Source organism: Pithys albifrons, chromosome 1 (assembly GCF_047495875.1).
Source record: "Pithys albifrons albifrons isolate INPA30051 chromosome 1, PitAlb_v1, whole genome shotgun sequence".
Classification (NCBI taxonomy): domain Eukaryota; kingdom Metazoa; phylum Chordata; class Aves; order Passeriformes; family Thamnophilidae; genus Pithys; species Pithys albifrons.
In genome coordinates, this window is record NC_092458.1 from 78,650,327 (window position 1) to 78,677,948 (window position 27,622).

Genomic DNA, 27,622 nt, shown 5'->3' on the forward strand with positions numbered 1-27,622 from the left:
GCAAGACTTGGCACCTGGCCAGTCGAACTTCATGAGGTTCATACAGGCCTATGTCTCCAGCCTGTAATCCATATGAGACACAGTTCTGTCCTGTATCCTGTTCCCTCCAGTGGTTAAGGGACAGCCAACGGACTTCTTTTTTTGAATGGATGTTGTTGTAGTTTCAGACTGAAACTATCTCTGTATTTTGTGAGGTCCTGGGCACTGACATTGCCTATTATCTGCTAGCTATTGCCAAAAAGGGCCCTAAATAAATGAAACACTGCTATGGTTAGGCTAGTGATTAAAAAGTTATGTCTTCTGTGCTGAGAGAAAAAGTTGCTGGGGAAGCATAGAGGTCACATAGGGAGACATCTCCACAATTTTGGAGTTTGGGACTTCAGTTCATTCTCCTTAGCAATAGAAGAACACAGTTATTGTATCTACCTGGTCAACAGAAACTGTTTATTGCTGCACCCCTCTACATGGTGGATTTTTCTTATCATTTCCTTGATTGCTCCAGACAAAATCCTCTAAGTTAAGATAACTAAACTACCCTGCCAAAATTTCCCAAAGATGGATTATAGACATTCATATGGAATTCACCATTAGCAAGAGTAGAGCAGTGGAGCAGCCAGAAGTGATAAAACAGAGACAGCAATATCTCCCATCAGCATTACATTTGGGAGAAGACATCTCCATGGTTTTACTCCAATAAATTTCACATAAAATGTGAAAATAAGTGGGCAATAACTATGGGTCTTAGGCATATTTCCCATTATCTGGTAAACTGTAGTATTTTGTCAGAAAGACAAACAGTTATGGAAAACAATGACTTAATTATACAACTTGCCTAAAAGGTTTTAATGTGAAGTGTAGAGATATTTATGATTAACTTAAAACTTGTGGAAAAGAAAATAATCTACCATGATAATGAAAATCATCAGACCAAGGGACAGTCTTTTTAGACATTGTAGATGCCTCAGCTAAAATGGTAGATCAAATCACACAAAATATTAGCTGTGCAAGAGGTTAGTAATCCTCCAGTGGCAGAGTGCCAGATTAAGGGATCTGATTTTCTGAGCCTTCTTTCTCAGCTTGATTGTCCCATTGTGGTATTTCAAGCAGTCCATCATAAGAGTAAGCGGCACATCAAAACCAGAAATAGAGACTCTATGAAAATGGTAATAATTATGCTTTCAAACTAAGGTCACGATGAATTTTTTTTTGCTTCTGATTGTCTTCATATTAAAAACATCTTTATATGGACAAGGCATAGCAAGGGCAGACTTTGGATAAAAGAAGAAGGTCTTCTTCCCAAAAAATATTTTATAAGATGACTATAGATCTGACAAGATGTTTTGCCTTGTTTTTACTCCAGTGACTAGAAAGCTTCTTGCTTAAATTTATTTGCAAACAGCTGCGAGAAAAACATGGATGAATATTCTGGGCTGGCTGACCAAAAATTGTAATGATCATTATACATCACGCATGTGGTGGCAGTTTTCCCATCTTCTTACATGAATTTTTGTGTAAAAGGAGGGCTGACAGGTTTGACATGGAGTATAATTATGCAATTCCAAGGTAAATATTAAAAAGTCAACAACGAAATTAGAAACTTATAGAAACAGGAAATTAATTTTGTTTTCCTAATGCACTATGAAGATGGCTGTAATAATCAAGCTAGAAAAATTCAAAACTCTGAAAATAAATCCAGTGCTTAGCAATTCTTAAAATACAAAGCTGAGAGTTTCACTCTAACTTCAGAAGATATCTAAATCCTGAGCTCTCAGAATGGAGTAGGATTACACTGTTAACACCATTAAATGCATTCCACTAAGGTATATTATTTGCAAAGAATAAGATTTTTTTAAATTTTGTGTTCCTTGTAATAATCCTCCTAGTGTTTTTTAATGCTCCATTTTTAAGGCTTCTGCAAACTTCCACATTTAGTCTTCACTGATGATTATGTCACTGATATTTATGCTACTTCTTTCAGTGTTTCTGCTGCTGCCTGCACAGTGAAAGCTGCAATGGAAATCTGCCTCTTCACTTCTTCCCAGGCTTCATGTTGATCAGTTTTGCTTTTGATATCAAACATGGCATCATAGATTCCTGGGAAGGATTCTCCTGCATACTTGTTATGGCTGCTTGGAGCAAAGATCACATGTCTGTAGAGAAGTTGAGGGGGGAAAAAGTAACAATATTCCGCATTAGGAAAATACAACATACAATTTTCTGGATAAAATTAGGCCATTTCTACACCATCTGTTAAACTCTCAACATTTAAGATGTAAAAAATTAAGATTATTGCAGCAATAGTAGCTATAATCTATGAAGCAAGAAACTAACATAAACTGCATTATGCCATGTGAATTCCAGAACTTTATAGCTACCGGAGACAAAGTTGACTCAAGTATTTTAGTTTCTCTCATTTTAGAGGAAATTAAGAGGTTTTTAAAAAAGCCAACTTATTTTCTCAGAGATATACACAGCCTCCAACAGATAGAGGTATGCTTTGAGGTAGGAAAGCCAATGCTTTAACAAGAGACTGTCTTCAACAGATTTTTAATTATAACCTATGAGAGGTGCAAGGATTGTAGATCTTAATTTCTCCTTCTGCAGTTAGTTTTTAGTGGAACGTTCAGTGGAAAGATTACTGTTCTGAATTATCCAGACTGGTAGAAGGATCAAAAAATCTAGACTTGATTTGACTGCCTCTCAAGTAAGATTTAATTTTTGAACTGGATGAGAGTAGCACTGAATTCCCTTTGATGCTGTTGCAGTACTGCCCTCCACACTGCATTTGCTAGCATGACTGTTCTCTTATAATTGATCAAATTGTAGGTACTTCAATTATACATTTCCTTTTCAAATAATAACAACTAAATATAGATCATTTACCACTAAAATTGCTTGAAATAAGCCCAGGGCTTAACTTTTAGATCTCTTTAGAAGCCCAGTGAAATCAATAAAAATTATCTAAATAGCTTTCCAACAAGATTCTTCTTTATTCTGTGTAATGTATCTCACTGAAGTTTTCCCCAATGTTATTTTCCCTTTTCAATCTCATTTGTTCTGCTTAATCCACTTTTACTGTGTTGAATAAAGTCATTGTAACTCTATTTAGAGACCTGTGAATCATAATGGAATCTTTATAGGGTATTCCAGGATGAAAGTGAAAAATAACCCTTTCTCACCTATAAAATGGCCTTCCAGGTAATCCAAGAGGATCAATGAAAGCCCTTTCTAGAAACATAAGCTGGTCATTTAGTGATCTGACAGCAAGTAGGCTAAAAAGAAAAAAAAGAATATGTTAGTTACAGATTATTTGACCTACTTTTAAACTCATGCCCCAGTATTCACATCTCTGGATTTATGAAGGGCAGTAGATCCATGATGTTGAGCTTCAAGTATAGCCCACAAAAGACAGCCCATGTCAGCTAACCTGCGAAATAAAATTATGCTGATCTCAGTTGTGAGCCAGTCTGGTTCATAACCTGAAAGTCTCTTAAAGCTGTTTTTAAAGGCTGAGCAATAGTGTCAAAGAAGGCATAGTTTCAGGTATTTTCTCTCATGTACATCTTATTCCTTTATTTCCCTTTCATGAGGTTGCTTAGGCAGACCATTCTCCTTTTTGTACAACCATTTTCTAAAGACCCTATCTTACACAAAGCCAGACAGCTATGAATTACTTCAATGAAGTCACATTTGCTTTTATGTAAAACCACAACATCCAAATAAAGGAACCTTGTGATGTTAGAACCATCTTTTGAGTCATCCAAGAATTGTGTTTTTCTGATGGTAGATTTTAAATTCCCTAGAGCAGAGGCCATCTGTGTCTGTGTGCTTTGAATAGCTCTGAATATACTACTGATGCTTAACAAACAAAAGAACTGTGAAGAAGATTATACTGACTATATATGGGTTTGGTAGTTTACATCCAAAGTAACTTATTATAGAGATTCAAAGGTATTCATCAATAAAAAACAGTAAAATTTATATCACAGTAAGCCTGGAGTAACTCTACCACCTTCAGTGAAATTGTTTCCAGTTTACAGTGGTGTAAATTGAAACTGGTTGGTTGAATTAAAGCTTAGATTTAGGCCATCCATTAATAAAACCATTTTGAAAATGTCACATATGTGTCATATGTCATAAATGTCATCTTTTACATAAGAAATTATTATTAACTCATTTATCTTGAAAGTTGCTGCCATTTAAAATATGGCTTTTTATTTTCAGTTAGCGTTCCATAAGGGTAAGCATATGGCTAAATTAGATTCTTCCCAAGAAACATAACATACACATATGTATATACAAAAGGAAGTTTGGTTTGTCAAGTGCAAATTAGGCTTTTTAGTAGAGGTGGTGCATAGAACTTCTTGAAAGCTCACCAAAATGCTTGCCCCAAATACAGCTTCTTTTTTCTGTTTTTTTTTTGTTTGTTTGTTTGTTTGCTTGTTTTTGCTTTTGTTTTTGTTTTTACAATTAAGTGACACCAAGTGAAGAGTTTGCCCTCTGAGCTGAGAGGACTACATGGAGTATTTGACTGGAAGAATAAAAGAGTTAAACTTACTTATTGATATCTAGTTGCTCCAGTCTCTCATGAAAGCTAGCAGCAACTTCTGTAAAATTCTTCACAGCTGAAAAGAGAGCATCTGGAGGGAGCAGGAAGGAAGTATTGAACTTCATATTCTGAAGATATCATTCAACAAATCAAATTCTTCAAATTAAAGTTTTATCTTTCACTGCCATCATGATCTGTTAACTTTCACTGATGTAAAATCAGACTACCCCATATTAAAATTCAAATATTAAAAAAAATATATAATTCTGTGTGAAAATCTTAGAAATTAGTACTTTTGTGAATATTGTTTATTATTTGCTACTTGAAGAATGTATAGAAATATCAAAAACTGGATCATGGACTGTCAGAACCACACTGGTCTGAGAATTTATAAACCCCAACAACCTGTGTTTTACTGTTATGTCCTTCCCCACATTCAGTTTTCAGAAAGACTGGGAGTGTGCGCACGTGTGTGGAGGCAAGGGGGCACACAGACATGCACATGTACCTGATATTGGTCATTAACAGCCCAATCCTAAACTGAATACAGTAGGATGTTGTTGATAAAATAGAGGCTTCTCAGGCAGAGAACTATCCAACACTATAAGCTGCAAAGCAGTGTGACTTTTTTTTAAGGCACCAAGACAATGATACATTGTTGTCAACACTAGTGAATCACAGAGGTCAAAGCACATGTGACTGTAAGTGTTAGCTCTGTTTGGCAGCGGCATACTCTCTACACAGGCATACCAGTGACAAAATATTCACATTTCAAAGTATTGGAGGGTGTGGCTCATTTTATTTCGTGTTCCTACAGTACCAGGAAAATACCAGGTCGTGACTAGGACACCAATAGTATAAGGCACTGCTAGCATTAACAGAGGAAGAATGTGATGAAAGACTGTACGTACCAAAGGATACATTGTATGTTGCCAGTTCCTCTTCGTGAGTCCTTGACAAATTATAGATGATGTGAGCATAGTTACTCACAGCTGATGCATAATCTCTACAGTCAAAAGGAAGCACAACAGAGTTGGCCAGTTCAAACACCAGCCCTCCCCGTACCTGAGCTACTGTCAGATGATTCTTGAAAGTGGGATCATAGAACTGCTCCACAATTTCATAGGTTTCATAGACGCTGTGGTAAACTGGATAGCTGCTATATTTTTCTGTGTCCTGAAACAAACAAAAAACAAAAAAACCCCAACTGACAAAGCAAAACCATTATTTAGCTATGGATACTTCAGTGTGGCTTGAAAACTTTTGCTGTGGAATTCAAGGCATGGTAAAATTAAGTGTTCAGGTCACACTAATGCTATGTAGCCACTATGGACAATCAAATGAGAACTGCTCAGTGGTGGCTCTCTTAGACATCAATCCGTGATGAGATGAACAGCCATTTGGAGATATCTCTCCACTGATCCTGAACAAAGCCCAAAGAAGAACAGATGCTTAACTTTCAGTTGGCTAAATCAGGGTGAGATTGTCCTTCCTCTCTTTGCTTGGATTTAACAATCATTTTTGTTTGTGTCTTTGGACATTCCCTCCTTTTCAGAGGGAAAAAACCTGATTAAATAGATTTCTCCTTGCATATTTCTCAGTCAATCTTATCTTAGAGTATGCTCCAGAGTCCAACTAATATTTTCAATAAAACACAAACCATTTTGGATTCAAAGCTTCATACATTATTACAAATAATTCAAAAGTCATCATAGGCCACTCAGAAGCCTTCATCAATCATAGCTAATTTTGAGCGCATCCATTTACCCTGAGCAAAGGTCCTTTTGTGTGACTGACATCAAGTTGATCGTTCTTATTTATTAAATATTTGTGTTGAAGTAGCACACAGAGTTCTAGTAATTAGACACCACTCTGACACACTAAACTGAACTACCCCAAAAAGCTGGCAGTCTAAATGGCTCCATTGCACGTGATGTTATTGAGACAGTTACTTGGGAGACCAAATTACAAAGACACAGACTTACCCAATTTTTACTGTAACGTGCTCTGCCTGAAGCAATGCCAAGACGTTGAAAAAAGACTTCAAAGTCATTGCCAGAACCCAGTTTATTTATTCTTTTAACAAGAAAGAAGAAAATGCCTTGAGTGACAATACTTGAAGTATAATTTTCATTTGCTTCCAAGTACCATGACAATTATTTATTCAGCAGTCAGTCACTACACACTACAAAATCTTTTCCTCGTATGCTCTTCTAGTCACTGTACACTGCATTCTTGGAGTAGCAAAGTCATCATTCTCAGGGTCAGAGACACCCAGCTCTCAGAAGGAGAATTTAGCTCAGTGTCTTTTATTACTGACAAGAACCAATGACCTTCCTCCTGCTGAACTTCCAGAATCCCAAGCTCTGACCTCAGAGAAATCATGGCAATACCAGCATGACTTCATGGAATAAAATCAGTCTTTGACATTCTATAGAGACCCCCTGGTAAATTTGAAAGAGAGTGTTGTAAAATCCTGCCTGGTGTTTCCCCCAGCCCCCCAATTAAGAGGCCTTCCAGGAGACTGGAAGCAAATGAAAGGGAAAGCTGCTGAGTTAGCATCTTGTGTGCCTGCCACTGGCTTGAGCATAGTACTCTTATTTGTCTAAGTCTCCATAAACTACATGAACACTTTTCATATAAAAAGCTTCCTGTTCATCTACAAAGGCAGGTTCACAAAACTATTGTACAATAGTGTATTGATGCCTTAGGATTTTCATATATTTGTAGATTTTTAAATAGCTGTATAGTTTGTCACACTCGAGGTAGCAGGTAACAGTTTCTAACAGTTTCTCATGTTTTGTGCCACATTGCTGAATTTTGTTTAACTGTCTTTTCAATGGACAAGATAGCAGCTAGGACTTGTGTTTGGGACACTTGCACCTGGACTGGAAAAACACGACAAAACAAGATAGAAGGCCCAGAACTCTTGGAGATGCTCCAATGGGGCAGTTCTGAGGATGGTACCAGGGTAGTAGCAGGGGTAAAATGTTCTTGGGTTGGATGAACCCACTAGATATGACAATTAAATAGTGTTATTAATTTGTAAGAAACCTACATTGTATGTGCACCTATATACTTTGTGCACCTGAAAGCTTTCATTAAAGAACTGCTCTCTACTTTACTTATGCTGTTTCAGAAGTTTTTTTCCTTGATTTCAGGCAACAGTATCAGCTGCAATCAATAAAACTCTGAAATTTATATCAGCTGAGAATCACACCATTTCTTTTAAGCACTCAGCTTTTCAAGCGGATATTTCTTTAAAATCCACACTCTACAAGTTATAATAATGTTTGGCATATAATTTATTTTCTTTTGTCACTGACCTGGGGACCTCTTTGTATTCTCTTGATGGATTTTTTTTATACCAGCTCTCATAAAGAGATTTTCCTTCAAACCCCTCATCAGGACTTGGTATCTAGAAAAAGACAAAGGGTACAATTTTAAGTGTTACTAAACAAAAAATCAACAACCTATCCTCACAGAAAGCCTGTGGCTTCAGGTAGTAAGTTTTAAGTCTCTCAACCTTTCTGCATTTCCATTTTAACACTTTAAAGGCATAGTGTTTTCCAGAGGAACAGTTTATTGCTAAAAATAGGTAATTTTAGATGGAAGAAAACACAAGAAAAGCAAAACATTTCTAGTCAATATTTAGATTCTGATATTTATTTATGAGATTTTCAGCCATTTAATTTAAAAATTCAACAAAAAAATCCCTCCCAAAACAAAACTTGCTTTACTGGGGAAAAAAACTTCAATTTTGTCTTAGTTTAATTCCAAACTATTCCCACCTTATTTTAGTTCACAAAACTTATGTTTATGGATGCAGAATCAACCTCAGAAGGGCAAAGTGTACAGTACCTGGTGTTTATGTCACCATAGCTGCTAGAAAGGTACACAAATTACAATCATGCTAAAGCTCATTCCTATCACTCTGACCACTTTGAAGGTAGCTGAGCAGCATCTTTCCTTTCTATTGGCAGGCTGCTGAGGTTTTGTTATCTTGAATCTATTAAAGATTATTAATACCTCTTCTATTATTAATATACATATCACTATCTAAGAATTACATGACAATAGAAATCAAATCAAAATTTTTGGCTTTTTTTCCAGGAAGCTAATTGTTCATATAACAGAGTTACCAGCATTAAGACTTTTTACCACAGATTAACTTTGGATGGGATCACATGGAACATGCTTCCTGATCAGCATTCTCTTCAGGCATCAGCTACCAACAAGCTGTGGCTAGATGCATTCACCAGCTTTGTTGCTGCTTCCCAGTACAAGGAAGGGTTACACAACCATTTTTACTGGTATTTAGGGCAACATTTTAATGATGGCTCTTGGTATCCAAACTGAGACTCTGCTGACCTGATTTTCTGACCATTCTGAACACATGCATTTAGCACAGGTTACCATGGGAACTGCAGGTGATCAGCTCTTTTGAAGTTCAGGACAAAAATATCTTTATCTGAGCACCTGATTTTAACACAGTTATATTTTATTTGCTCTATTTTAATCAACAGAAAATAATTATAATGATTTACTAACTTTTCTTGCTTTTGTACCAGTCTAGTGCCAGCTTTCATGAGATAATAAATTATCAACCCTAGAAAGGACAGATTACTGAATATATACAGCAGATGAAGGCAGATAAAGTAAACTCATAGAATATATATGGTAGTTAAATTTTCAGTATATATGTCTCTAAAAGACATAAAAATTAATTAAATGTTCATTGTTTAATACAGCTGAACAGGAAAAAAACAGAAATAAAATGACAACCTATAAGACCCACTCCCAAAGCAAGGAACACCTTACATCTAAAATGATGAGGCTATTACCTGAGAAAAGTCACCAAATCACAGAAACAACTACGTTGGAAAAGACCTCTGAGATCATCAAGTCCAACCTCTGACCTAAGAGGTCCCTACATCTTAATTTTGTATGTCACACAAATCTGTGTGAGAGAATCATGATCAGAGACAATGAATGCCTAACAGGGTGCACTGAAGCTAAGCACATTGACCAAACCTGTCATGTCACACCAGAAACAATTCAGTAGCAAGTCTAATTTCTTCCCTTGTCTAAAGGGAGTCAGAGTCTTCCACTACCATAGCCACTCTAGGCATTGATCTGGGCAGTCAGGTTTGTGCATTTCTGTTCTCTGATTCACAGTATTCTTTTGACCTTTTTTTTCTTCAAAGTAGTGCTTTCACAGAAGTGGAAAAATCCCCTAATTCTGCATAGCTAATAATTTAAAGGTATAAGCTTGAAATTCCCTTGCCACTCCTGGAAAAAAGCTCCAGTTACTTATCTACTGATCTAAAAGGGGTACTGCAGTCAGAAAAGAAACATCTGACACCATATTTTAGACAGAGTTCCACTGAGTAAGTGAGCACTGAATATACTGGCTAAAAGTTTCAAGTGGTATTACTCTACCTCTTTAGTCAGACTGTACACCAGACTGTACATCAGTGGTGTGCAATCCACTCGCAGTGTGTAGTTTCCTGAAAAATGGGAAAAACTTTATTTAAAGAAGGAAGTTCCACTCAGCTGAAACCTCACACAATTATTTTTAAATAAGTAAGGGACAAGTGAGCTAGAGTCTTTACGAGGAGCAAGCTAAGAAGAGTTTTCCTGTGAAGTTGTCAGTGCATTTGTATTGGTTATGATGAATTACAGCTCACATTTAGAAGCAACTCTTAGCTTATGACCCCATGATTATTATGCACATTTTAAGAGGAGAAGTTGACTCTAAAGAGTTGCCATAGAACCCAGGGGAACAACACTTCTTGTCCCTCCCTATGACTTCCCAAATAGTGTAGCTACTGTAAGGGACTTCTTTCCTGAAAAAAAAACAGGAATATCTGAGGGATACTTTGTGACCTTAGGTCACAGTTTCTCCTCATATTCACTTCTGAATTAATGCAATAAAATTATCACATTGAAGGTTTCATGAATCTCCAAGCAAAATCCCTCCCAGGTATACCATTGCTATTCCTGTAAAATACAAGTCAAAATTATGTACCTTCGATGGAAGAATCTGCATTGATATAAGCCACTCCTCGTGCTTGCAATACTTTGGCATTTTCCTAAGAAAAAGAAAAAAGGAAGAAAATGCTGATGAACTTTTTTCCCCCAGAACTCTTGTCCCATTCACAAAAGAAACAGCTGTTCCATAGAAAGACATCATATACTGCAAGGAGCCATACATCCTTGGCAGTTCAAAAGGAAACTTAAGAGAAAATGTGTGTGCAAGGAAAAGAGAGAGAGGGAAGGAAGAAGTGCTGCTTTCTTGTACAGATTTCTCAGAGAGCAGGCACCATGCAAATTTCTTTTTGAACACTATTGGTTTACCTCAGCCCACTCTGTTGATCCTAATAAACCAAATTCCTCTGCATCCCAGCTTGCAAATATCACTGTTCTTCTTGGTCTCCATCCTGCAGCGAAAGACCATGAAAATTGTATTACAAAAATAAAGGCTGTTTGTTGCATGGTAACTAATATGAAAACAAATGTCATCTGGGGGGTGGGGGGTGGGGGGGCATCTTTTATCGTGATCTGTGGGGTAAGAGACATATTTAAAGAATTTTAACACCAACATCAGTAATGTAATATAAAAATGATTTTTTTATTGCAGCAATGTCACCTCTACTTCAATATTGAGCCAAACAATGTATTTCTTCTCATCTCTCAGTTTCAATTGCAAGAAAAATTTCTAAAATTTAAAACTCTGATCAAGGAAAAACATTGAGTGGTTCACAAATTCTTGAAAGAAAGATTCTCTACTCTTTTACTCTGTTCAGTTTAGTATACATTATATACCAGTGTCTGCCTTTAAAGAAAAGTGACATGTTGTTATATTTATTACTGAATTTCTATGATTTGTCTTTCAAATGACATGTTTGAAAACCTAAGGAATTCCCTATAACTTTGACAGATCACCTTCAAAAGAAAAGTCTTTCACTTGAAGTTCTGCATTTGATTTAAACCCAGGCCAAACAGAACAGGCTGTATTGCCCTGCCTCTCTATTTCAGCCCAAAGTATTTTTTGAAGCTACAGGAACCTTTTCATCTTTTACTCCCTTTCTTTTTTTATTTTTTTTTCTAGTTTACACTCCAAAGACAGCTTCCCCTGATATCCACTAACTGGGAGGAAACAGAAAGAAAACTAAATGTCAGTAAGTTTTAAGTAGTAATGGATAGGCAAAGAATGCTCCTCTAGCATGGTTTTTGAGTTATGTCAGAGGTTCTTTCTGTGGGATGTCAGATAGGCAGATATCATTTGCTCAGACAGGAGCAGAAACTTGGTGCAATTGACATTTGTTCCTATTCTAATGCAACTAGGTATGAGGTATTTTTAACCATTACCTCCTACTATGTTTGCAGAGCTTATTCTCTGTATTATACAGACATCCTTTATTTATTCTTGAGTCTGTCTCCAAGCTACAGTCAAGTGCTGAGAAGGCTCTCAGTGTTGCCCGCATGAAGTATTTATCAGTCCACCACTGTAACAATTTTATAAGATCACTGAAACAACCAGCCTGACCAGCTTCAAACACACAGTAATCAATTGTATCAGAAAATCACGTTTATTTCAGCATCTCTCATTTTGCATTTCATTTCCTTCTAGGTGTACTGTCTTCTGAGCACAAGTACCTCACATCTACCGGAGTTACAACTGCAATTAGGTAACATCTGCAGTTTTTTTGAGACATCCATGAGATACACATGTTTAATTTTAAGCATATGTTTAAATCTCAGAGAAATCATCTGGTACTGCTGAGAGCAGTTACTGTGATGTACTTTATTACCTTCCTTTTTCAGTTTTCCAAAGCTCCTCACAACCTCATGAACCACAGCTGCCCCACTCTGAGGATCAATGCCACCAAACACCCAGGAGTCGCGGTGGCCTCCCAGGATGACATATCTGTCTAGAGAAATTATTTTGGAAGTTTACTTAGGAAAACATTTTTCCTGCCATAGAACTCTTAATTTGAAGTCATTTCTAATTTTCCATCTATGTATCAGGCAACAGAGATGAATAGTTTATAATATACATGATAGAAAAGCAAAAAACATTTTAAAACTCCAAAGTAATTTTTCTGTATTTCCAGTCAGTGCTAAATAATTTGTCAAATACAGTAATGGGATCCTACAAAACTTAAAACCTCTTAAATTCCATAGTATTACTTCTATTATTAGAAATACTGCAGCTTTCATAACCTATATGAAAGCCAGTGCAATAACATTTCAACACCAATGACCATGTAGTGCAGTATTTCAGTGAAAACTAATGTTCTTCATGTCCCCTTTGTAACTATGAAGTCCATGTAGAGGTCACTGCTCACTCACATTATGCTGAAGACAAATTATTTTACCTGGTTCCACTGTGCCTCTGATTGTACCAATCACATTGTAAATCCTTCTTACTTCATTGTTGCTCTGAATGTGCATTTTCACCCTTCTGTTGTATTGTGAAGAAAATACAAAGAGAAAATCTACCAGATTAGATAATAAAACATCTTGGCACCTTCCAAAAATGTACAATATAAATGATAAGGCAAGGATTTTGACCAAATTTACCCTCTATTAAACCAAAATAAATCTGAAAATATTTCAGTGTTGGTTTTTTTCTGGATTTATACTTGGGAAAGTGAGAAGAGCATTTAGTCCTTGACAGCTATGTAATGTTTCTGATGACAATAAGAATTATACAGATAAAGATGATCAGAATTCCAAATTCAAAGATTTTTTTGCTAGCAGATAGTTTTCCATTTGGAAGAGTGAAAACTCTTAATGTTAAATAGTTCTAATATTCTGGAGGTTGGTGCAAATCAGAACTGACTGACTCCACACCATGGTTTAACTCCAAACAGCAGCCAAGCCCTACGCAGGCACTCACTCACTCCCCCACCAACGGGATCAGGGAGAGAACCTGAAGGGCAAAAGCCAGAAAATTTGTGAATTGAGATACAGATAGTTTAATAGGAAAAGCAAAAACCATGCACACAAGCAAAGCAAAACAAGGAATTAATTCACTGCTTCTCATTGGGCAAGCATGTGCTCAGCCATCTCCAGGACAGCAGGGCCCCATCACCTGCAAAGGTTACTTGGAAAGACAAATGCCATCACTCCAAGCATCCTCCTCACTTCATCCCTCTTCCCCCCACTTTATATACTGAGCATGATGTCATATGGTTTGGAATATCCCTTTGGTCAGTTGGGGTCACCTGTTCTGGCTGTGTCTCCTTCCAACCTCCCATGCACCCCAGTCTGCCAGGATGGCAGTACATAAAGCAGATAAGGCCTTGGCTCTCTGTAAGCATGGCAAGCAGTAACAACATTTCTACATTATCAACTCTGTGTTCAGCAAAAAATACAAAACACAGAGTTAAACCAGGCACTGTGAAGAAAATGAACCCTATCCCAGCCATAACTTCAGCTCAGTCAATACTGCTGCAACAACTCAGATAGCCGAAAATCAGACAACCAAAGTTGCAGCAAGAGACTATATCTACAACATCAAGAGTTGTTTATCTGTAACACAGCTGGAGGTGCAACAACTCAGCCTAAAGAGTTCATATGAAGTTCAGTATGAACAATAGTCATTTGAAGTTCATATGAAGTCAGTTTCCATGAAGTCAGGACATTGTACTCAGACAATATGGAAACACCTGGTCTTTAGTCCTAAACTAATTACTAAATCAGTTTAAAAACAATCTGAAGCAGTAAAAATTACATTGTATTTTAAGTTCTTTGTTAATACTCTTTTATATAAGTCAATAGGTAAGAGCAGAAGCTAGACTTATATGAATTTAAAAAAGACAAAATAAGTTCTCAAAAAAATCTGTCTCAACAAATAGTTTGTCAAATGCTAGATGCTTTGCAAATGAAACTGGCTTAAGACTAGCTGGAAATTAAATCAAGATGTAAATGCACTGAGCATATTTCAGCCTGGGAAAAGGTCAAAATCAAGGGAATAATGCAAGTAAAACCAAATACTCTATCTTTGGTCAAATTTTGCTCGACCTGTCTTTTCTTTGATCCCAAGCATGCTTTCCTTAGAAAACAAAACTGACCTTGTAGAATTTGTGGTGAAACCAGGACCAACGTTGTAAGATACATTCAAATTTCCTTTCCAGCTACTATCAGGTGGTCCCTGTCCTCCCATATTTCTATTTTGAAAACAAAACAAAAAAAACCCCATTATTAGTTACAGACATCTTACACCAGCACCAAATACAAATGAGGAAACAGAATCCACAATTTTTAGATTCCATTTGCACACAAACCACATTGATGGTCTTTGTTTTAGACAATTTACACTACAATCTTCTGCAGGAGAATAATCTGGGGTTTTAGCTATATTAATACTAGTAAATTAACATAGAGGAATAATCCTGGGCATAAAGATCATCTTGGAAACGGCCCATAGCTATGCTGGAAAACAGTTGTCCTCCAAAGGTTTTGCATACAAACTGTCACTTTGGTCCCTGCAACATTCTACTGCCTTGAACTTCATTTGCATTTGAATTAGCAGAGAGCAGTTTGGGCCATTCTAACAGTTTAACAGCATAGACAGCTGTCTTCCAGTGCCTGTCCCTGGACACTGCTTAATCTGGTAGCATAGACAAAGTTGATGAGTGGCAAAGATGGCTAAAATTGGAGAAACATGATCCTGTTCCATTGTCAAAAGCAACATGTTTTTCCTGTTATCACAAGCGGAAATGCAGTAATTCAGTGGATTGCAATCACCTGGACTTATTCACCTAAAGGGCTTAGACTTCTGACAGAAACTTGTGAGAATATTAAAAAATACGAAGGATGTTCTGTTCTTAGAAAGCAAAAAAAATTATTGTAAATGGAAACATGTCTTTTACTGTAAATGCATACCTCAGTAAAGCTTTATTCCATAGAACACTTCAGCTTGTCTTCAAATTCTCAGTATTTTCTTTGAAGAGAAATGTCTAGTTTTTTCATATTTATACATACATATTAATCTGTTCTACTACTACTAGTTGGTAGTGGATAAAAGAGGTTTTATAACCTATGCCTTTCTCATTATGAGCAGTTATCTTGATAACAGTGATGACCATAATGTTTTAAAGAAAAGACAGTTTGGAGATCTGTTAGTCCATAGATGTTTGGGAAGAAATAGGAAAAACATTAGGACAGTGTTAATGAACATTAGGTATGTAAAAACATCAAAACCAGTAAAATTCTGTCCCCCCTAAAAATTAATAGCTTCAATACTTAAGGAGAAATCTGCATAGAGAACTAAGACAGATTTTTTTTCTGACTCAGATAGAGGCATCAGACAGAGCTGAATGATTGCTCATGTGATTTAGATGTAAAATTCCTAGGCAAATACATACCCAAAATTATGTTCACTTATTGCCCTAAACACTTATCCATCATACTGTTGTCAACCCTGGCATTTCCTGCTTTGCAACTCTGCAGTTGATAGAGGTGATTAGTGCTACATTTTTTAGGGGAATTATACATTTTCCAACTCAATCACAGCTTAGATTTTTTTAAAGCACTCATTTGGTGTGTTAAAATAATTATGAATTTTAATGCTCTCCACTAAAAAGCTGGTAGCCTGTCTCCATGCCACTTGCAGGTTTAGTAAGTAAACTTATATATAGCTATCTATTAAATCCCCTGCCAAACTCCTGAGTTTCCTCAGTATGCCTATATTAGTTCACTCACATCATTTCATATTTAAACAACATAACACACTTGATGAGAGGAAGCATACACCTTCATTTAATAGAGGACAGTACAGATACTGTCCCATCAAGCATTCATGGCAAGTACCTCCCCAGACAAGTGAATGACTTCATTTGTGATCTTTGCCACAAGACAGGTATGATGTCAGCCTCAAAACGTTTTGCTTTTATTCCAACTGAGAGGCACTTTATAACTCCAGTATATTTGAATGGCCATGATATATTACAAATGGGCCTTTCCAGTTCACTCTGCATGCATCTGATATGTAGCAATATATGACAGACAACACATTTGCCCGCTACAGAGAACCTAATAAGAAACAAAATATATGATTTCAAGAGCTACAGGAGAAACACAGTGCAAAATGTCTCTCATACACTTACCTCAGTAATGACTCAGCATCATGATAGCCAATAGGATGGACTGGAATTTTTGGAAGACCTACACCACTACTTTTGTCTAATCGGTAGGTGTACTCTGAAAGACAGATATTTTCATATTTACAACTCTCAGAGGGAATCTGTACAGTTCACAGCACAGTCCTAACACTGGAGTCAAGGATAATCAACTCACTTCCCTGGACATTGGGCTGACATTAATTTCATTCTTTGTGCTTTATCAACATATTTTCAGAGAGACACTAATGAAGGTTTTCCCATAGTATCTGCAGTCATGCGTTTAAAGCTGGCTGGAAATTTTAAAATTATTTATTAATCTTTTGTGTTGAAATCCTTTGGCATAGAAATATTTCTTTTCATGGGAAAGAAGTTCAGACTAAGCTACAGATAAAGAATAAGAGCAAAGAAGAAGCCTGTAGTCTGATCCTTGGCACATTCAGCTGGGAACTAAAACAAACTTTCCAGATGATAATGAGATGCAGATAAAATTATATACACTGGACCACTAAATATTCTGCTTTTCTGTTTTTGCAAACAAAATGAAATCTAGGTTTTGTTCTCATAAAACTCAAATACAAATCTTGTTTTCTAAAAAACAAGAAACTTAATTTTTATGATGTGGACAAAAGCTTATACAGAAAAGAATATTTTCCTCCTTAATACAACATTCACAGTGACCCTTTTTGAGAAAAGACAAGGATTCATCTATAAGACCACTGACTGAAACAGAAATGTTCCTCATTGCCCGCTCTGCCATGCTGCTGTTGTGAACACATATGCCCTTCCAGCTCAAGTTCTGCTGGCTAGAGGCAACATTGCCCATCATTTAAAGACCACTTTTTTCTGAGGAGATTGCCTCTCTCAGATATGCTGGCTCAAGTGCTGGTATGAATGGTTCTTAAAGAGTTTCATTCAAAATGGTCTGGTTTAAGTGCTAAATGAAATGATTTGAGCACAACTCAAGCAGTTTAGGAAGCATTAGGTGAAGGTGACGAACACAGGTGAGTGTTCTGTGGGTCTGCTTAACATGCCCTCACTTCCTCTCATGCACCACTCACAGAAGCGGCGTACCAATGCAAAACTCAAAGCTGCCTCTTTTGACCAAAAAAAAAAAAAAGAAAAACAGTGGTTTTTTACAAGGGAAAGAACATCCTGACCCCCTGCCCTTTCCTGATATGAGACTATCTGAGCATACCTTCTCTAGAGTAACTCACCTTTGGCAGGATAACCTGGTGTCAGAGGATCCCCTGCCCCATTCAAGTTTAATACATTCCCACGCTGCGCTCCTCCACCAGGAAGGTTCCATCCATTTGGATAAGGATCTACTCCTGGGGCGCAGTAGTCAGCAGGGTCAGAGTACAGGATAATTCCCAAGGCACCTGCCAATTCAGCATTCTTCACCTGCAAAGCACATCTCTGGTCCCTATCTAGTCCTTTATAGCTTGACCCCAGAGTTCAAGGGGCAAAAGAAAGTATTATAAATTTTAGTGATTTTTTTCTCAGGGTCTTTTACATTGCTTGGACTAAATAAAGTCTCATACCATAACATTTCCTGAAAAATATACATGTGGATATCAGGTTCCATACGAAAGTAAGAGGTTTGCTGCTGCTTTGACTTTTAGTTAGGAGATAACCTCGGTGACATGGAAAACATCCTTCACAGTACTGGTACAAAACCCGAGTTTGCATGCTATCATCCAGGGCAATACAATCAACTGGCTATTAAAATATACATATCATGGAAGGAAAAAAAACAGATCACACTGATACAATCATATCTTTCAGCCTTGTATTTACCTTAATGATCTCAATGTATCTCAGGGTTCAGACTATAGAGGAAGACTATTCTTGGAGAACTTGAAACTGTCCTTGGCTACAAACAAGACTAACTCCAGAGTGCATAGGTTTTTATGGCAGAAGGACTGACCTGCATGCTGTTTCAAAAGTGTTCTCGTGTGATTTTATTATTGTATAATATATGTCATTCTGACATCCCAATCTGGTTTGCTACAAGATATGACAGTGATGGATAGTGACTGAGTGACAACCAATTCTCAACAGTTTTAAATCTGGGCATTTGAATTCAGAAATACCATGGCTTGCTTTCTTTATTTTTTTTCCTTTTTTATTTTAAAGAAATACAATACTTGCCTTTATTATCTTATTCTTGCACACCATTAGGAAGCTGGAATATGACCATACAGTTCTACAGATTTTATACAGGCTACTGAATTTTTCAGTATATAAACAGTTATAAGAAATACTACTGTAAGGATGATCATATGATCCCTTTGTGTCAACAAGGGCATATAGTTCCCAAACCACAGGAAAACTGTCCCTCTAGATACTAGTAACTCTGAGGTATTTGTTTTCTGTTTTAAGAAAAAATTCACAGAATAATACTTTCTTAAATTTTTAAGTGTTTTCCATTCAGATAGTATAATTAGGAGTCATAAACAATTTAGTGAAAATATTATCTGACCCAGAATATATGTCACTGGTGAAAATGGTATGTAAGTACATCAGTGACTTATCTACTTTAAAGCTTCACATAAGATTAGTCAACAGCACGTAATAAGAACTGGCATTCCAGTGAGGAGATTCAGTGTTTAAGATCCTTGGGTAACTGACAAATACAAATTACAGTCCTGCTCAAATTAGGGTCAAACTAATCGTTGTACAAGAGCCAAATACACATAAAATAGACTGTCTTCTTACATCCCTTTTGAGGAAATAACTTGAGTGTATGCCTGAAGTATGCACAGGATTATGTTGTTTTCTGTCAGGTCATGGAAATCTGCAGGAAACTGTTATTTAAAAATATTTATATGACTGAGACATTGAATAGCCAATTATGCAATTTAAAATAATCTACATATAGTTATAGTCTCTGCCTGGTGTACAGAAACCATTATAAAAAAACACAATATAGACATTTTAGAGTACAGCTGAACCAACAGAGAAGAACAGTCTAGTACAGAATTACAGTGTATTACAATGTATACAATGTATAACAATGTTAGCAATACTTTGGAAAATTTATAGAATGCAAATGAATATAAAAATATGAAACATTTTCCAACTTATTTACTTTTATCCTAGAAATGTATTACATACATATGAAACACCTATTTGCTATTTTCTACTAAAGAAACATCTTTGAACACAGCTTTATGATAACTCAGTTACACCAAAATTTACAGAACACTTCAGATAAGTGATTAATTCTCTTGAAAACAAGTGAAGGGCAGCACAAGTAACGTGTTTCTATACAGGAATTACCTTATTTCCTCTGAAGATCTTCCCATATCTGGCAATAACAATCTTTCCGGTACAGTTAATTCCCATTTCACGTTCTAACTTAAAGAAGTCCTCGGTGCGGCCATAATTCACATACACTAACTCACCCTGTCAAAAAGAGGCAGAATTTGAAATAATACTGTCAAAGGGCATGTCAAAAGGAGGATGCAATCTAGTAAAACAATAAGCTGAGAACTATGATCTCTGGGACTGGCTTTGATTGTAAGGCAACTAAGTAGGCAAGTGACTTCTAATAGTGCCCTACCATACAAAGCTGCTAGACTTTGTTCACAACAGAGAATGTTCACATATGACTTCAGTATCAAAAATTTAAGTGCTCAGAGTATGGTGTTTACTTCTCTTTGTAGTCCATTTAAAGTGGAACCAGGCTTGGAAAGTTGGAGGCATTTTGCACACAGACACCACAGTAAATATCTACTGTATTTTATGTGGTAGAGTCCACAGTTTAGTTTTAGTAAAATGGTTTTTAACATAAAATACAGAAACTGGCCTATGAAAACTCAGGAGAGCCATGGATCTATTGAGTAGTCCCACTGCTGAGCTATATACATGCTCACTACTGTGCTGCTTCCAGTACAGATGCAGACAACAGCTCCCTGGAGAATGCTATTGCTAACAGTGCTAGCTAGGAACCTGGACCTTTGTTAGACTATTAGGTAATAAGGTGGACATAAGCATCATATTTTGAAAAGACAACCTGTCTTTAGGCATTGTTTTCATCAGAAACAAAGTTCTTATATTTAATTAAAATATTTTTCTAAAGAAGAGAGCTGAAGTTTTTTAAACTTGTTTCTATCATTTTCCATATTTCATCACTTACTGTAGCTCTCCACAAACTAAATAAAGCACTGAGGTTATTCTGTCTTTCTTCAGGGATATGCTATGATAAAAGGTTAAAACCCATGAATTTTATCTTACATTATATTCCGAAATTCCCACTGCAATTCTTGAAACATTTGTTGCTCTTATATCATAGGATACAGACTATCTGCCTGGTTATCCAGCTTTCTTTGAGTATCTGAGGCAAATGAATAGAGGATACCTTTTGTTTTCTTAATTTGAACCACTTATTAACAAACTTCAGAAAGTACACGACTGATATACTGGGCTGTGCGAGTAGAAGCATTAGCAGGGTTCCAAGTCAGATCAAATTTTAAAGCAGAGATTGGACCAGATGACCCCAGAGGGCTCTGCCAATATAATTTATTGTATGTAAAGACAGGAAAGATATTGAAAGCAACAACAAAAAGTTCTAATCTTAAAAAAATATTAATTGAAATCTCTAATGGTCATGGGCCAGAAAACTCCTGTTACACAGGCCAGCTGTATAAAAGAAAGCCCATCAGCTGGTACCACCTGCAAAGGATTAGCATTAAATTCAGATCACAGCAACACTATCACCAGTAAGATAGGCTTGCAAAAGCCCTTTTCAAGTACACTCAACACTATGCAGCTATACCCATCAGTGTAAGGTCTGGGGCAAGCAGCATTTTGAAAGTGAGATTTGGCTCACTGGCTGTGTAAATGTAACGGTCTATTTGTTCACCAAGATGGTAAACAATAATGTATAATTACAGAAATGCCTGGGGAAGCTTATGGCAGCTGATATTAAAGATTTATTACCATCTTTTAAGGAAGAGGAAAATAAAATCCAGTTCTGATACAAACTAAAGAAAAAATTAAACTTAAGTATGACTGCTCAATTTAAACATTGCTTCACTGAGCTCTGAGAACATCAGAGCTGGGTCATCTTTCCTACTGCTGATACATCAGGTTTAGAACTAAAGTCTCAGGAATTTCACATTATTCTGTATTGCTCTCTGCTATTCTGTGCTATGCTACTCTTTTCTATTTCTATTATATTTCTATCTCTGTTCCTTTTTCTTCTTTGGTTCCTACTTCTATTTCTCTTTCAATTTCTACTTTTGCTTTTTTCACTACTCTACAATGTTACCTCAGGCATTCCTTGGGCTGAAAACGCACTGTAGGGTGGCACCACATCTTTAACGGCCTCATATCCTGGAGGAGGCGGCTCAGATAATGATGTGTTGAAAATCTAATGGAAAAGAAGAAAAGGAATAATGTAAACTAGCAATATGGAAAAGAAGTACTTTCTGTTTGGCCACATTTCACAAGCATTTGCAGTTTAAAGGAGTCTAATTTTAGAACTCAACATGAGAAGTGGCCAAAACTTTAGCAATCACTGAGCATCGTTTTCAGGAGGAAGGTTCAATGTGCAATCTTACAAATCCCATCTCCACTCTTCACACAGAATCCTGCGTAAATGATCATAGGGCCTCTTAAAATGGTTTCAGTACAGCAGATAAGAACAGGTTAAATCATAGTGGTAAAAATGCTTGCATTCTGCTCATTCCTGGAGTTTCTACATGCACTAGAGCTATTCAATAATGAACTCATGTCCCTTGTGATAGTACATCTTGAGGCCTAAACTCTAATCTTCCAGAAACTGAATTCAGCACAATCACCAACACCATGTAATGAATCAATGCAAAGAATGGTGCTGACCAGTTTCTTTCTTTTTTCTAAGTAACAGAGTAATTTTAAAACAATTGAATTACATGAAGTAATTCTCTTACATAATTCTCCTTTAATCCATTTATGTTAGTATACTGTATAAATCAGGGTAAATATTAGTATTGCTAGCACACACATTATGAAACAAAGATGCAAAATATAAAAGTAAACTAGACTCCCAGATTTCCATGTGCTTTGTATCAGTCCCAACACCATTAAGTGAGCAGAGGACAGCTTTCCCTCACAGTCTTCCCAAGTGTATGAAGGTGATTTTTTTCCCTGGTTGGAAAACCTGGTGTTTCTGTACCTCATTTCCACGCTCATCAACTATTGAGATGTAGTTGGGCTTATTGTCATCAGGGTAAGAGAGCAAGACATCATAATGAATTAACTGAACAGAATCCAGACCAAACTTCTTCCATTCAGCTTGGACTTGCTGTGCCAGATGCATATTCTCCTTTGTTCCTGCTAGGTGAGGAAGCTGTGTAAAATTGCTAGAGAAAAAGGAAAAAATGATCAGGTCAGGCATTTCAGCTGATAATGAGAGCTCCTGTTAGCCTAGCTAGAAATAAAGGCCCTAGAGATGATGAGCTACACTCAGGCTAAATAAGGACCAAGGCTTCTCTGTATCTATACTTTTGCCTGTCTTATACATAAATTGAGATAAAAGGTTTCAGGCTGTCCTGAGCTAACACAGCTATTTGTATCTTCCTTGGTTTGGCAAGAATGGTGTGATAACACCAGATATGGGGTCTTGTCCTTTTACTCCTTGCCTTCTGAGTAACATTAGACCTATGCAGTCCTATGCACAATGAGAAAAGAATTTGGTATAATTATCTTTATGTATTAAATTTAGAAATGCGCATAGTTAGTCTGATCCTTACTTGTAATTAACTGAATATTCTTCCTGGATACCACTATTTTAATTATTTAGGCACAAATACTGATTTATCTAAAAATTCACTATGAGTGTATCTTATTGGCAAGTGAGATTGAATTCTGAGTGCTGTAAATGGCTATAAACAAGGAGTAGAAAAACTCAACAGTCTGTGGATTAAAAGTCATGCAGAATGAATAACAAGCAGCAAAAAAGACTATAAATAGTGAACGGACCATTGTCTGAAAAAAAAATTAAAAAAAATGTCCAGATCATTGAGAAAGCCCAGTGGTAAAGTCAGCTGAAGAAACTCTCAGCTGAATGAGGTTGTTGTTACCATGATGTGCTCCTCTCATTTGACCATGACATTAAGATTCCACAGAACCCTGTGTGGCACCAGTTGGTATTAATGAAGAAAATTCAATCGCTGGTAATGAAGGTAGTGAGATTAGGAAAAACTTAAATTCTTGAGTTCAAGTGAGAACAAAGCCATCAAAGAAAGCACTTTGAAAGAACTGTACACACAGCATAGAATAGAATATATTTTTAAGGAATCTACAATCAACTACGTCCAACTGTCTGAGCAATTCAGGGCCGATCAAGTTAAAAGCATGTTGTAAGGGCATTGTTCAACAAGTCTGGGGCATTGACCACATCTCTGGGAAGCCTCTTTCAAGATTTGCCCACACTCCTGATAAAGAAATGCTTCCTCATGTCCAGTCTGAACCTTCTCCGGTGCAGCTTTAAACCATTCCTATATATCATATTACTGAGTACCAGGGAGAAGAGAGCAGCACTTCTCTCTCCACCTTCCCTTCTCAGGAAGCTGAGGGAGCAAGAAAGTTGCCACTCAATGTTCTTTTCTCTGAAGTCCTCCGCAGCCCAATGCTGCTAGTTAAAACCATGTTCCTCTGATAATGTCAACATCTAGTACTAACACTGTACTAAAAGTCACTGTTACGGTGACAGCACCATTTTCTGGATGACATACTGAACGAAGAACATGGTTAAGTGTTACCGATAGTGCCAATAGCTGTTTTCCATAAGAGTTACAACCACTTAAGTCTTAAATTTTCACAAAAATTTGACTTATGCAATAACGTTCTCCTGTATTAGATTCCCATTTATTTGAATTTGTGTTTTTCTTCATTTCCTCTTCTAATCTGTTGCCTGCCTGTATTGTTAGTTCTGAGCAGTGACTAAACATATACCATATTTCACTGCATAACTGGCCACATGACAGAAAATGAGGTACAATGTTTTCTCTTTGCAGAGACAGGAAGTTTAGAGGGCAGAAAGAGGTCTGTTCACAGAACTGTGTAACAACAATTGACTTTGCAGGAGACAAAACACAAATTAAGACTCTAAAAACTCCAAAGTCTTCAGTTTTGAAGGTTTATGTTATAGTCAGGGCATGACTGTTATGTAGTAAAGAGAACATACTTTCTAGCTAATTTATTTGCAATAGTTCATGACAAATGCACCTAAAATTAAATCAGTGGGATTGCCACAACCTTACAAACCAAAAATGGGAGTTTAGTAATTTAGTAATTTAGTGTTGTACAACTTCATGCTACGTAATCAGGCTGGGAATCTGAGGGAAATCCAAATTTATTGATTACTCCTACAATAGCTGATGCTCTTTCTTTACACAGAAAGAAAATTTCTATCAATAAACTATGACTTCTGATCTATTACTGACTGGAATAAATATTAGCTTTTAACAAATACTACACTCTTCTAAGAGAAAAATAACCCATTTACAAAAGTACATCAGCTTACTTGTAGTTAAAGCTTACAAGTTACGGAAATAAATTAATTACAGCAACTAAATTTTGATAGATTTTAAAATATCTATATTGTCATGTTCCATTTTTTTTTAACTGTTTGAAGCATGACCAGCAAGTCGAGAAATGTGATTCTGTCCCCCACTCCGCTCTCATGAGACACCCCCCCCCCCCCCCCCACCTGGAGCATTGTGCTCAGCTCTGAGGCCCCAACATAAGAAGGACCTGTTGGAGCAAGTCCAGAGGCCACAAAGATGATCAAAAGGCTGGAGCATCTCTCTCGTGGAGACAGGTTGTTCAGCCTGGAGAAGAGGAAGCTCTGGGGAGACCTTACAGCACCTTCCAGTACCCAAAGGTGGCTTTCAAAAAGGCTGGAGAAGGACATCTTGCAAGAGCATGTAGTGACAGGACAAGGATGATGGCTCTAAACTGGAAGAGGGGAGACTTAGATTGGATATTAAGAAGAAATTCATTGCTGTAAGGGGGATGAGGCACTGGCATATGTTGCCCAGAGAAGTTGTGGATGCCCCATCCCTGGAAGTGTTCAAGGCCAGGTTGAATGGGGCTTTCAGCAATCTGCCCTAGTGGAAGGTATCCCTGTCCACGGCAAGAGCGTTGGAACTAGATGGTCTTTAAGGACCCTTCCAATACAACCCATTCTATGATTCTGTGACCCTTGAGCTGGTTACAGCTTGATGTTTTTTCCTTGTCTGAACTGATTAAGCTACACACTGCTTACTGAAGAAATTGCTTGATGTTTTCAGCTTTCATTTCAGCCATAAATGTTCTCTTCATGTCCTCATGAGTACTCAGAGATGTCTTCTTTTCTGTAGGTTTTACAAACCAACCTGTACAACACACCAAAATACAACAGTAAAAACACAGAAGCAATATTTCCATGACACACATCATTTCTCTTTAGTCTCCTGACAAGATGTATTCTGTGCATTTTCCAATTGTTTTTATTTCAGCACATATAAGCAGTCACAACCTAATGCAGGCTGCACAGTGAGGGCAGTGTCAGTCCCACAAATGGTAGGAGAATTATTTACCTGTGTGGATATTGAGGGGTATAAAATACTATATTTACTCATCACAGTTATTTTTCTGTATATGCCTAGGAGACTTACCTATCTCTGTGAGCACCATGACATCATGCTGTCAGTCATATCAGTCACCTTAGTAATAAGGCAACAGCTTTACAAAAATGCATAGACAGAGAGACACACTTTGTAAGGAACAGATGTCTTGTAACTCCTTCCTCACTCTCTGGTCTGTCTGGCTGTTATTCTGGAATCCTTCCCTTACTGTGCAGGCACTACCAGAGTAAGTGATGAGATGAACACCTGGCTAGAAAGAGAAGTGTTTCTGACATCTGTTTTTAAGTCAGACTGAACATGTTCAGTGCAAATGCAGCAGCAGCAGCAGCTACAAGGGTAGTGCGAAGGAGAGAAGTGGTCTGTTCAAGCATGCAACAAGCTGGCACCAGTGAGGCACTGGTCACTGGCACAGGGAAAGGCTCTTTCTAACATGAGAGAGGAATTCAGTCAGGGCTTCTCAATGGCACCGACGCCAAGTACATACCAAATGGCAATGCAAAATACAAGTGGACCTTTGTTTTTCGTCCTCCCCCAAGCTGATCCTCACTCATCTGTGAAACCAAAAGGAAGGTAGGGAGCGACTCATAGACCAGCCTGCTTGGGACGAGGAGGAGGTGGGACATTAAATTAAAGACAATTTCTTCTCTCCTGTCAGAGCCCCTCCAGCCCCATATTTATCTTCCTGCCGTTCTGGCTGGGACTGCTGTGCTCTCAAAGCAGCAGGGTCGAGGGTCTGTCTTTTGTGCCGTCCTCATAAACCCAGCGCCTCTTTCCTACTCACAGCATGACTACTTTAATAAAAAACAAATAGAAAAACAAGGAGATAAAGACCCTTCTGCGGTGGAGCTGGAAATCCCAGAAGGCATTGGTGACTGCACCTAACTGGTGTGAAGAGAGGAAAGGACAGCGGTAGGGAGAAGGGCAGGGTGGTGTCGGCCGGCTGAGCACAGCCTCACCTCGGGCACCCATGGCACAAATTCCCGGGTGCTGGAAGCCCGTCCGCTCCTCCCCCCAAACACCAGCCCTTGCTCGGCCCCGCTTCGAGAAACCTTCCCCGGCTGGCGGGGCCGGGGGCGGCGGGAAAGCCCTCGATGCTAAGGAGGGTGAGTCTGCACTGTACCGATGAGGAACCCGAGGAGGAAGAACCCCGCCGCTGCTGCCAGGACGACAGCCCAGAAGCGGCCGCTGGCTGCCCTGGAGCCGGCCGAATCCGAGGCAGCGCTGAGCGACGTCCCCATCGCTGTCGTGTCGTGCCGTCCCGTGCCGTCACGTCCCGTGCCTTCCCGTCCAGTCCCGTCCGCGCCGCCCGCAGCGAC

General features: G+C 37.7%; 1 protein-coding gene across 2 annotated transcripts; it reads right to left on the reverse strand.

Moving 5' to 3' along the window:
* Positions 1 to 413: 413 nt before the first annotated feature.
* LOC139672238 (glutamate carboxypeptidase 2-like) lies at positions 414 to 27,622 on the reverse strand. 2 transcript variants are annotated; one of them, XM_071555959.1, is made up of 19 exons: positions 27,427 to 27,622; positions 25,946 to 26,054; positions 22,850 to 23,036; positions 21,962 to 22,063; positions 19,969 to 20,094; positions 17,901 to 18,087; positions 16,672 to 16,765; positions 14,635 to 14,730; positions 12,934 to 13,019; positions 12,367 to 12,486; positions 10,910 to 10,992; positions 10,581 to 10,644; positions 9,992 to 10,059; positions 7,876 to 7,967; positions 6,535 to 6,625; positions 5,461 to 5,725; positions 4,559 to 4,640; positions 3,180 to 3,272; positions 414 to 2,150 (listed from the first exon to the last, which is right to left on the reverse strand). In XM_071555959.1, the coding sequence occupies exons 1-19, from the start codon at positions 27,542 to 27,544 to the stop codon at positions 1,961 to 1,963; spliced, it is 2,253 nt and encodes a 750-aa protein (XP_071412060.1). In that variant the 5' UTR covers positions 27,545 to 27,622; the 3' UTR covers positions 414 to 1,960. The 2 variants fall into 2 exon arrangements, with proteins under 2 accessions (XP_071412060.1, XP_071412070.1); XM_071555969.1 differs by lacking the exon at positions 27,427 to 27,622 and adding an exon at positions 26,791 to 26,824.

Excerpts from the sequence above, each read along its gene's own strand:
- LOC139672238 (XM_071555959.1), bottom strand. The coding sequence starts at position 27,544 with ATGGGGACGTCGCTCAGCGCTGCCTCGGATTCGGCCGGCTCCAGGGCA. Across the intron at positions 26,055-27,426 it reads CCTCCTCGGGTTCCTCATCG|GTTGGTTTGTAAAACCTACA; the intron begins GTACAGTGCAGA and ends TGTGTTGTACAG. Across the intron at positions 16,766-17,900 it reads ACCAGGTTATCCTGCCAAAG|AGTACACCTACCGATTAGAC; the intron begins GTGAGTTACTCT and ends TCTGTCTTTCAG.